This window comes from Myxocyprinus asiaticus, chromosome 34 (genome assembly GCF_019703515.2).
Source record: "Myxocyprinus asiaticus isolate MX2 ecotype Aquarium Trade chromosome 34, UBuf_Myxa_2, whole genome shotgun sequence".
NCBI classification, from domain to species: domain Eukaryota; kingdom Metazoa; phylum Chordata; class Actinopteri; order Cypriniformes; family Catostomidae; genus Myxocyprinus; species Myxocyprinus asiaticus.
In genome coordinates, this window is record NC_059377.1 from 17610680 (window position 1) to 17622710 (window position 12031).

At 35.2% G+C, this 12031-nt stretch overlaps 1 protein-coding gene across 1 annotated transcript; it reads left to right on the forward strand.

The window, feature by feature from the left end:
- Positions 1-2344: 2344 nt before the first annotated feature.
- Positions 2345-11722, forward strand: LOC127425339 (V-type proton ATPase subunit C 1-A-like). The gene is made up of 13 exons (XM_051671196.1): positions 2345-2507; positions 2890-3029; positions 3122-3189; positions 4876-4961; positions 5190-5284; positions 5386-5477; positions 7502-7600; positions 7768-7836; positions 9730-9822; positions 10065-10158; positions 10354-10451; positions 10566-10689; positions 10915-11722. Exons 2-13 carry the CDS (start codon positions 2898-2900, stop codon positions 11008-11010), a joined length of 1146 nt encoding a protein of 381 aa, XP_051527156.1. The 5' UTR covers positions 2345-2507; positions 2890-2897; the 3' UTR covers positions 11011-11722.
- The last annotated feature ends 309 nt before the right edge of the window (positions 11723-12031 follow it).

The following is a 12031-nucleotide window of genomic DNA, read 5'->3' on the forward strand; positions in this document are numbered from 1 at the left end:
CCTCCTTCCCTCTTGTTTGCCACAGGCACTGCTCAGCAGCAATCAGCGTTGTCATGGCAGCTTGTGATTACTGGCAGCACCTGTGTTCAATCCTCCCTTCCTCTTTATATTCTCTCCTTTGTCTCATCTTCCCTGCAGATCTTTGTGTTTGCTCACCAGTCTTGTTAGGCCCATGTGAGTTCCTGTTCTTAGTTAGTTGTTATATTTTCTATCTTGCCTTGTCTTTTCTGGTTTTCTCCCCTGTTAGAGTTTATGTTTGCATTTTTGTTTTATTAGTTTTCTGTTATAATTATATAACAGATTATATAATTATAATTATAATATCACATGCTTGTCTTTATTTTGCTTCCTTCCATTATGAGGTTTTGTTTGTATTTGGTTTTTATTTTAATAAAGCCCAGTTCTTTGCCTGCTGCATTTGGGTCCCTCTTTCTACCATTCTTGACAACTAATCCTTTAACCCAGCATTGAAATTTCTCCCAAAAGTGTTATGATACAGTACAGAGTGTCAGCTACTATGTGTAGTTTTTTTTTTTTTTAAGGAATTATTTAATTGCTTTAACAAATGTTGCAATTCCACTACATGAGTTTCTGATTAAACAGTTAATGTTATCACAAAAGCTGTTGGTAAGTTTTTATAATATTGAAATGGTCCTAGGAATGATAGTATACACATTCATATAAAATAATAAAGAGACTTTGAAAAGACAATCAACAGATCACAGATTCTTGAATGTACAATGGAATTCAGATAATGAAAATGATGAGGTTTATGATAGGCAGCACTGCAGGGGCAGAGCTGTCATAACAAACACATGATAAACGTGCAAAAAACATTGTTTGGTGCAAATGTTTTTATAGCTGTTTGATGGGTAAGGGGTCACATATGGTTTTGGATTCTAGCTTGTTTGCCAAAGAATTTCAGATAAGTCCCTAACCAGATTAAAAAGCTTAATTTCCAGACAAATAACTTATTACAATAAATCAGTACCAAACGCAAGTGCATGCCCTACTCTGAAGGTATGTCTTGTTTGGTGAATTGTTACTTTAGTTGAATATCCTGATTCATTTGTATTAGAACATCTGAAAATCCAGTTCTAGTAAATTCTTAATAGTATTTTTCTAGTTGATTTTTGCCTATATAAAGTGAATAGTAAATGTGGATCAATTCTGAGTCATTGTTTGATTGAAAATACTTTATTCATTACATTTTACCAACCCCTTTTCTACTGTATTATGCTCAAATAACATGTACAATGTATGTGCTGTTGTTAGACACATATTATGTGATTTGCACCTATTTGGCGTGACCCTGCTGATTCCCACTCCAAATCTTAAGGTGGCAGTACATCCAATTTATCTTACAATTTTTTTGGGGAAGACTTTTATTGTTTTAATTCACAACAGGCACATGCAGCCTACAAACTGCAGTACAGGGAATATAGATTAAAACAACAGTTAGAGTATCAGCAAAGCATCATTTTGTAATCCTATGAGATATAAATCAAAATGTTTTGTTTTTTGTGTGTGTGTGTGTGTGTGAATAAAGAATTTACCACAAATAATGAAAATAAATAAATAATAATTACAAAATGAAGGTTGACTGTAGTCAAAGTCTTTCTAGCAATTCAGTCCATTGGCGGCCATCTTTGGAACGCTCCTGGGCAGCCATTTTTATATAAATGAGCGAATACAAGATTACGATAAAATAACATATTTCTTCAAGATTACTATAACATAACATATTTCAAATAAGCAGTCAAATCTGACAACAAATGTGTAATAAATGTTGCTTCTTTTCCTCAGATTACGCTAAAAATTTATTTTAATCGCTTGTATAGTTAAAGCGCATGCGCATTCTGGAGTTGATTGACAAGTGATATCTGTATCTAAAAGGTAATAGGAAGTCCCGCCCTTCAGGTATAACAGCTAATCTATATCCGTTGACCGTTCCAATTTCTCCCATTCATTTTAATCGAAGTGGCCCGTCTCTGCTAAATAGTCTCTGCTGTAGTTCCAAATAAAAGAGAAGGATATAGCTGCAGGCATTGCTCCAAAAGTGGCTGGAGCTCCAAACCGAAATTAAAGATATATGGAGCCCCTCACCTAACTCTTTCTCTAACCTTAGTCATGAGTGGAATGACGCCCCCTTTTGGGGCTCTCTTCTGGAGTAATCACACCCTATTTTGGAGATTCCGCCCCCTTTTGGAGGTCTCCGGCCTGCAGCTATACCTACTTGAAATAAAATGGGAAGCAGATAGTTGCGCTATGTTTACGCAGTTGAAGTCGCTAAAAAATTAGCTGTCAAAAATCCATTTTGCGCATCCTGAACGCACTGTCAACTAAACAAAACACAACGTCCTCCGATCAGCTGACTTGAAGTGTGACGCGTTCGAAGGGTTTGCGGCACATCAACTGAATTAACTCTGTTGTCAACAATGTTTTGTTAAAACAGCATACATTTTAACAGATTATTTTGCAGTTTACTGAAGTGACTTATCTGATAGGTAAGTATTGCCAAGGAATCGTTCAATTATATACTCGTGATAGGCGTAAAAATCCGGACATACGATATTTATAGACTTCTAAAAGCGTGTATAACCCACTGCTTCTAATGTAAGTCACGTATGGAAATTCAGTGGACACTACTGAGATTATAAATGGTGTGATCAGTTTTATGTCCACGATGTTTTATCCTTTTATCCGATAGCACTGCGTTCTATTATTAAAGAATGACTCGTGACCTGGAATGAAATCAAGAAGTGTGAAGTCTGATCAACCTTGAAAGGCCCTCTATAATTTATGTTGCAAATGAATTTTGGTTATGGTTTCTCATCTGTTGCCTTGGGTATCCACCTAATTTAAGGACCCTTTTCTTGATCATTTCAGTAGTTATCATGACAGAGTTCTGGTTGATCTCTGCTCCTGGAGAGAAGACCTGCCAGCAGACATGGGACAAGATGAGCATGGCCACAGCTCACATCAACAACCTGTCCACTAACCACAAGTTCAACATTCCTGACCTTAAAGTATGTTACTCTTACTCGTCTTTTCTGGTTTAATCACTGTTTTATTAACCACACAGCTCATCTGTCTAATAAGTTTGGCTGTTTCTCAATAGGTGGGGACTCTGGATATCCTTGTAGGGCTGTCAGATGAGCTTGCCAAATTGGACGCTTTCGTTGAGAGGTTTGTTTACTTGTAACCGTTTTATTACAGGAAATCTGTTGTCAGTTTCACCAAATTGATTACTATTTTGTGTGTTGTATGTTTATCTAGGTATTTGTACTTATTTCAAATTCATTACCACTCTCATAGTTCCCCTTGAGTTAAAGGAATATTCCAGGTTCAATAAAAAAGTTAAGCTCAATCGATAGCATGTGGCATTATATTGATTATCACAAAATAAAAAAAAATAAAAAACACTCACTACTATTCTGTAAAAAATGAAAAAATCTCAGTTACAGTGAGACACTTACAATGGATGTGTATGGGGTCAAGTTTTGAATGTTAAAATACACACTGTTTCAAAGTTTAGCCACAAAACAGAAACAAAGAGGTAACATTAGGGGTAGACCGATATATCGGTTTTACCGATCAATCAGTGCCGATAGTTGCTTTTTGGAACTATCGGTTATCGGCAAAATTTCTATGGTTATAGTTGCCGTTAGTTCTCTTTTTTTTTTTTAGCATTTCGTAATACAAAATAAGAATCCCCGGTGTGTTTCAGGCTTGTTTATTCTTAAAATTCCTGCGTTATGCACCAAATCTTCATGTTTTCTGGTTTTGGTTAAACAATAAACTGCATCTGGGATTGTATTCATTTTGGACTCCTTGTCTTTGCCCACCATTATAAAGAAAGAATAAGACTTTTTATTTATTTATTTATTTATTTTTTTACATTCTATGAATCGATTTTAAAAACTAACAACCCATTAATCAGTTATCTTCCTTTCCCACCACCTTAGTTATCAGTATAGGCAAAATCCACCTTCGGTCGACCTCTAATTAACATGATTTTGGTGTGATAAAATCGCTTACTAACCTTTATGTGTAAAATTATAGTCAATTTTACAACTTATTTGCCATGATGATGTAATGTCAACAAACCCTAAAATGACTGTAAAAATGACAAATAACTTATTACAATAAATCAGTACCAAACGCAAGTGCAACTTTACAGCTAAGATAAGAGATAAGAGTTTTAACAGAAAAATTTATTTAAGTAGGGGGTCCTGGGTAGCTCAGCGAGTACTGACGCTGACTACCACCCCTGGAGTTGTGAGTTCGAATCCAGGGTGTGCTGAGTGACTCCAGCCAGGACAGATAAGCAACCAAATTGGTCCGGTTGCTAGGGAGGGTAGAGTCACATGGGGTAACCTCCTCGTGGTCACGATGAGTGGTTCTCGCTCTCAGTGGGGTGCGTGGTAAGTAGGCAACTGAGACTTGTCCTCTGCCACCCAGATTGAGGTGAGTAACCGCGCCACCACGAGGACCTACTAAGTAGTGGGAATTGGGCATTCCAAATTGGGGAGAAAAGGGGATAAAGAAAATAAATAATAATAATAAAAAATAAATGTAAGTACTTTTTTTAAAATTTTATTATAAGCTTAGTAAACAAAGAACCTCCAGAAATTGGCCCTGTTCACTTCCATTGTAAGTGCTTCACCTTTACCTTGATTTTTTTTTTTTTAAGAAAAGGATGGACGAGTCAAAATTATTTTTTGTGGTAATCAACATTATGCCACAAATGCTGTTGACTGAGATGAACTTGTATTGAACCTGGAATATTCCTTTATTGTAATCACATTATTTTTCTCTTTTATAGTTAAATGTATATTTACCCCGTGTTGCTGATATTTTTGAATTTCTTAGCGTAATGAGAAAAGTGGCCCAGTACATGGCTGATGTGTTAGAGGACACCCGAGATAAAGTTCAGGAGAATCTTTTAGCCAATGGAGGCAAGTAAACAAAGAACCTCAATACATATTGATAGTAAACTCTTTTTCTCTTGATTATTATCAGCGTCACTATAAAGCATATTTAACAGGTAGTAATGTCAAAGTATTCTTAAAAAAAGCACATGTAATCCTCTAAATCCTGACTTAAAAAAAGTCAGTGGTATTTGAGTGTCTTAACAAATGAGATGGTGTTTGGCAATATTTAAAATTATAATTATTTCCATACAGTTGATCTGGTCACATATATTACACGTTTCCAGTGGGATATGGCCAAGTATCCAATTAAACAGCCCCTTAAGAACATTTCAGAGATCATCTCCAAGGTTAGGATTGTTGAAATCATTTATCATTGTTTGTTGTGTGCAGAGACTAGAGAGAGACTGGTCTTTTATGTAATATCACACCTTGCTTCTCTTTATTACAGCAAGTGTCTCAGATTGACAATGATCTTAAAGTCAGAGCTTCAGCTTATAATAGCCTTAAAGGCAACCTGCAGAGCCTGGAGAGAAAGAGTGTGTAAGTGGGAGGTTTTTTAAATTTCCATTTTTGCAACATAATGAAACTCCTTTTACTAAACAATTACTTTGCTTTTGCAATCACAGTTACGCAGTAAAGATTTCCTTTGTGAAAAGACGTTTTCAAGGGGAAGTGTCTGATACAGATCTGTCATATTAAGTACAAATCCTCAATTCATTTTTGGTTTTAAAGCTGAAGTATGTCATTTCTGCGACACTAGGGTCTGTGTACTTTTGTGTCCATTCTTTTTTACTTTTTAAACCCAAAAATGAAAAATGTGGTTTCTTCTTTATTGGTTTTAACACTGATGAATAGAATAAGCAGATACAAACTCATTTTCTGTTGAATATTTCATTTTCTATTTAAAAATTAATAAAGAGAAAGGGGAGGCTTAATTTTCATTTTCTTTCATTGTTTAAAACATTTATTTACGGCTTGAATATTTGATATGCACATGGAAATGGCACTGAAACGCCCCTTTTATCTGATTGGTGAACCCGCCCCGTCTTCTGTACTGCCTTAATCCTATCAACCAGAATTAGAGTTGGGATTGCTCTGCAAATTTGTTGCTCAACTTTCATTAAATATTGTCCTGACCTGAACCACCACTAACTGTAACCTATGCATGCCATATGTAATAGAAATAGAATCTTGCTGCTTGGCACATCGTGGTGTTGTTGCCTGTTAATGGATGATGCATGAGAGATCACAAATAAAATGCGAATTTGGATAAAAGCAAATGCTAAATTGATGTTTAGGCATCATGAACATGGATTGGAGTGGACATAAAATTCTAATAGCTGAGATTCGGACACACGGCGCCCTGACTGGTCCATAGGACAAGGCGTGTTAAATCAGGACTGTCCCTGTTATTGGGACGTCTAGTCACCCTATCTCCATAAGTGCAATGTTAATTTCTGCAAGCCGTAGATTGCTGATAGAGTGTGCTGCTGACGTAATTGCCTCAGCCTGGATGAACATTTAATAAATATATTATTAAATGTCAAAAATAAGCTTGTGTTAACTCATTAACACGTGGGGCATTTATACAAATTGACGCAACTTTTTAAAATTACATTTATCAATGGGACGCGGCACTACAGTCACTACAAAATCATACAAGGTTATAAAAATAAAAATAATATATAATAGACCAACTCCCAGTCAGCAAATGGCCAAGTGATGTGGCTTGTGATCTCTCATGCGTCGTCCATTAGAGGCAACACCTCGGAACAACACCACGATGTGCCAAGCAGCAAGATTCTAATACATATGGCATGCATAGTTTACAGTTAGTGGTGGTTCAGGATGATATTTAATGAAAATTTAGACAAATTTGCAGAGCGATCCCAACTCTAATTCTAGCTGAAGGCAGTAGGATACAGAAGACGGGGCGAGTTGACCAATCAGATGAAAGGGCCGTTTCAGTGCCGCTTCACATGTGCGTATCGAATAGTTAAGGTGTAAATTAATTTTTTAAACACTGAAGGAAAACAAATATTGAGCCTTTCCCCCCAATCTCGTTTATTCCTTTTTAAAAAGAAAATGAAATGGTCAACAGGAAATTAGTTTGTATCTGCATATTTTATTTATCAGTGTTAAAACCAATGAAGAAAAAAAAATCCCCCACATTTTTAGTTTTTCATTATTGGGTTATAAAAGAAAAAGGAATGGACACAATTACACGGATCCACTAGTGCCACCGAATGGAATTGCAAAAATAAACAATGTTTTCAAAACAGCTTTCTGAATACGTCCCACATTGGTCAAACAAAGAGATAATCCTGCCCCCAACTCACGCCAATGTTTGAGTAACATTGTTGGGACAGGTCTAAGTGAGTCACTCAAAACAAACACCAGAATTTTATAGTGCCATAGAGAGACCGTGTTTACAGTTTTTGAGAAAATGAACCTAGGCATGGCTTACTTATAGTTGTTCTGCATATTAAAAAAACACTGAAAAAGTTACATCAGCTTTAAATCACCTATCTTTATGTTTTACAATAATCTTTCTTGTCCACTAGAGGGAGTCTTATGTCTAGGAGTTTGGCTGATATTGTCAAGAAAGATGATTTTATACTAGACTCTGAATACCTTACTACTCTACTTGTAGTTGTTCAGAAGTAAGTCAAAAAGTATTTGTGCATTTATATTGTAAGTATTTGTATTTTCTGTAATTTATGCTGAAGAAAATGTTTTTTTATTTTTCCTCATTGCATTAACTCAGTATACATTTTGGCTAAAATAATAAGCTAAAACCTTATTTGCTGCTTTATGGCCAAACAAAAAGGACAAGTTATGCTGACTGGCAGAAGACTTACGAAACTCTTGCTGAAATGGTTGTTCCAAGATCCACAGAGTAAGTAACATTCAGAGTCTCTCAAAAATGATTTGTCAAAAGTATTATGAGCATTCTGTGTAGTTATTACATAACTGCAATACATTACATGAAACATGACATCATCATTATGCTATGTCACTGCTCTATTACATGTTACTATATATACACACATATACTTAAACACTATACTGTAAATAGGGGACATGGGGGGCAAATGTAACAATCTAAACTTCAAATCACAAACAAGCTAGAGTTATGAACCAGCTTAACCATCATTTTGGATTGGGTCCAGTATTTTTCTTCTGCTGCCTAAAGTGTTGATACCTTTTGAAGATCTATTTTATATCTAAAATGTTGCTGCTTTACAGGGTAGCTGCCATACAAGCTAACTTATTCAAGTTAGCCTGTGTAATGTAATGAAAATGATTGCATGAAAGTATCGACTGAAGACTATTCTTTACTTTTCAGCTCATCAGAATATTATATTAAAAAGTATTTAACTAAATTAACACTTAGACTTTGCTTTAAACACATAATACCATTCAGCCTATTAGTACCATATAAAAGTGAAAGCTATTCAGTAATAATAATAATAATAATAAGTATTTTATTTGAGATACTGTGGGTTACTCTCAATTTCTCTGTAATGGGGCAATTGTCATACTCAAACTTCTTGCATTAAGATCAATCTTATTATCACAACCTTCTCAATGTAAAGATTTGAATGGTACTGTTACTGTTGGCACATCAATGTTTGTCATAAAAAAGGATGTCAGGTAGATTTGTAATAGTTTGTGAGTTATAAATAATGATAAAAGTGACAATAATCATGCAGACGTCATAAAAATAATTAATAATTCAATAACATTTCAGGAGAATATCTTCATTTTTACATTGAGTGCATTGTGTTGATGAATGGCAAAAATGAATGCATCTTAAAATGTAAGTAGTTGGCTACAGTACAGGTTCAATGTGATGGCACTATAAAACTGTATCATACAGTAGTAAGAAAAAGTATGTGAACCCTTTGGAATTAGCTGGGTTTTTTTTTTTTTGCATTAATTGGTCATAATGTCATGGACACTATGCCTGTTTGATGTTTTCCACATAGTAGACTCATGAGCATAGATGTTAACCAGTTCCAATGATTCCATCAAGTCTTTAGCTGTCACTCTAGGTTTTTTTTTATTTTTACCTCGAGCATTCTGTGTTGTGTCCATTGAGTCATCTTGGCTGGACAGCCACTTCTAGGGAGAGTAGCTACAGTATTAAATAATCTCAGTTTATAGACAATTTGTCTAGCTGTGGACAGATGAATATCTAAGCTCTTCGAGATAACTTTGTAACCGTTTCCAGCTTTATGCAAAGAAACAATTCTTGATGGTAGGTCTTCAGAGATCTATTTTTTGCGAGACATGGTCCACGTCGACAGATGCTTCTTGTGAATAGCAAACTCAAAATGTTTGAGTGCTTTTTATAAGTCAAAGTAGCTCTAACCCACACCTCCAATCTCGTTTTATTAATTGGATGCCAAGTTTGCCAACTCCTGACTCTAATTAGCTTTTGTTGATGTCGTTAGCCTAGGGGTTTACATACTTTTTCCAACCTACACTGTGAATGTTTGAATGATGTATTCAGTTTGTACAAGAACAATATAATAATTTGTGTGTTATTAGTTAAAACCAATTGTGTTTGTTCATTAAAACTTAGATTAAGATCAAACCAGATTTTAAGACAAATTTATAAATGAATGCAGGTAATTCCAAAGGGTTCACATACTTTTTCTTGCCAATGAGATGTGTGTTGTATTGTGTCCCTGTCAACTAAACTAGCAGTTTATTCTTGCACTCAGTTTAATCAGAGAAAATAACTGCTCATTGATCTTATGATTTTCATCTGCTCTCCTATTAGGCTTTTATTTGAAGACCAAGACAGTGGGTTGTTCAGTGTCACACTATTCAGGAAGGCTGTTGACGTCTTCAAACACAAAGCAAGAGAAAACAAGTGAGTCTCTTTAGTCTTTAGCCTTACAGCCTATTCTAACACAGTCAAATATAAAACAGATAATTCCATAAGGTTTTGGATTTATGCTTGGAATACGTGAAATCTATTCCCAGATTGTGAAGAAGATACTGCTGTACAAAGCAAAGACTTATATCATATTGTGTTTGTATGATGCTCGTTGATGCTGCTTTTTTCAGTAGAAACCAGGAAACTGACCCAGCGTTACTGATTTGTTTTTTCAGGTTCATAGTGCGTGACTTTCAGTACAATGAAGAGGAGATGAAAGCAGACAAAGAGGAGATGAATCGGCTCTCCACAGACAAGAAGAAGCAATTTGTATGTGTGCAGCTGCTTAAAATGAATTCACTATTGAATATTAAGATTCCTACACAATTATGTTAATGAGGAACCTCAATATCACTAGCAGCTTGAGAGGCCCTGAGCCTTGATTAGCCTTGATTTTAAGTAATAGATAAGAGAAAAGATACATTTTGATAAAACTGGACAATCTGATTTTGCACATCCACACAGGGGCCTTTGGTACGCTGGCTTAAAGTAAACTTCAGTGAGGCCTTTATCGCATGGATACACATCAAGGCACTTCGAGTTTTTACAGAGTCCGTCTTGAGGTACAGTGTGTCGATGTGTGCTGAAGAAAAACACACATCTCAGTCCCCGTTGTATGTAAGATTGTGTAATGATGTGGGCTTCAGAAATATGACCTCCATATTTGTACCTAACAGATACGGGCTGCCCGTCAATTTCCAGGCCATGCTGTTGCAGCCCAGCAAGAAAAATGTGAAGAAGCTGAGAGAAGTTTTGCAAGACCTTTACAAGCACTTGGACAGCAGTGCTACAATTATTGATGTGAGTGAGCTTTCTCTGACTTTGATTGAAAAATGGGTTGCAGACAGCAGGGAAAAACAATGCAACTAGCCATATAATCATATAGTTTTATTGTTAACATTTTTGTACGATTAAATTTTTCGAAACTGTGTTGGGTCACCACTCAATGTCCAATGTAAAATCTAGGTCCTGATTTACAGCCCTCAAGACAACATAGCTAATTACTTAACTTTTATTGCGTTATAGGCATCTATGGACATCCCAGGCCTGAATCTCAGCCAGCAGGAGTACTATCCATATGTTTACTACAAGATTGAATGCAACCTCCTAGACTTCAAATAGAATTCAAATTCAAATGCACCATTCCATCCTGCCTTTGTGAGACACAAAGACTGGCCTCCTATAATTTATTAATGACTTATTGTTTATTCTGTCTTTACCTTTTTACCTCTCTGCAGGTAACATGCTTTTACTGTCTCATTCCTTTATCATTCCTGCAAATGTCTATTTGGCATTTGCTGTCACATCTGTTGTTTGATTGCTTGTTAAATTGCTTTTACTTTAATATGTTTACAAATGAGGATTTTATTCTTTTTTTTAATCTGTCCTTTGAGGATGTGTGGTCCAACAGTTAACACTGAGGCAGTGACAACACAAGCCCAAAGTGGTTGTGCATTTAATTATTGTTTTTGCTTTTAATTTTCTCAGCTTCTCTGACATGTGCAGATAATGCAGTGATTATCTTTAATTATGTTGTCAAGAACCAATATGTTCATGTTTGTCTGTGTTTGTGCTTCTCCTGTGGGATTACAATTATTTATATATTTTGATGGAAAAGAGAAATACATGGTCACATGCTGGATAAAAAGACCAATCAGAGTCAATAAAATTATAGAACCTAAGTCTGCTTATTTCATTTCATGGTCAAAGGTAAAGATCCATGTTAAAATCACAATTTCTTACTTAATATATATGAATGAAAGGCATCAATTCAATATACCAGGTACATACCATGGTGGTACTAAAAGGCTTAAATGTATAAAAAAAAACAAAACATGGTAGTAGCAGTGTACATATGTAAATCTTTTTAATTTAATTATTTTATTTTTTATTCCTTTTTTTTATTATTTGTGTTAGTTTTTAGTGTGTATTATAGAGCATTAAGCATTATCCCCATTCTGAGATTGTTTTCATGACCATGAAGTTCACCAGTTCTCTTTACCTTAACGCAAAAAAAAAAAAAAAACTATCTTTAATGCGAAAATATATATATATAATATTTGAATATTATACAACAAATCTTGCTTTTTTACATTTTCCTTCTTTGGGTTGAAAATTGAAATTTCCTGGACAGTTTACGTGA

Excerpts from the sequence above, each read along its gene's own strand:
- LOC127425339 (XM_051671196.1), top strand. The coding sequence starts at position 2,898 with ATGACAGAGTTCTGGTTGATCTCTGCTCCTGGAGAGAAGACCTGCCAG. Across the intron at positions 10,452-10,565 it reads TTTACAGAGTCCGTCTTGAG|ATACGGGCTGCCCGTCAATT; the intron begins GTACAGTGTGTC and ends TGTACCTAACAG. Across the intron at positions 10,690-10,914 it reads GCAGTGCTACAATTATTGAT|GCATCTATGGACATCCCAGG; the intron begins GTGAGTGAGCTT and ends ATTGCGTTATAG.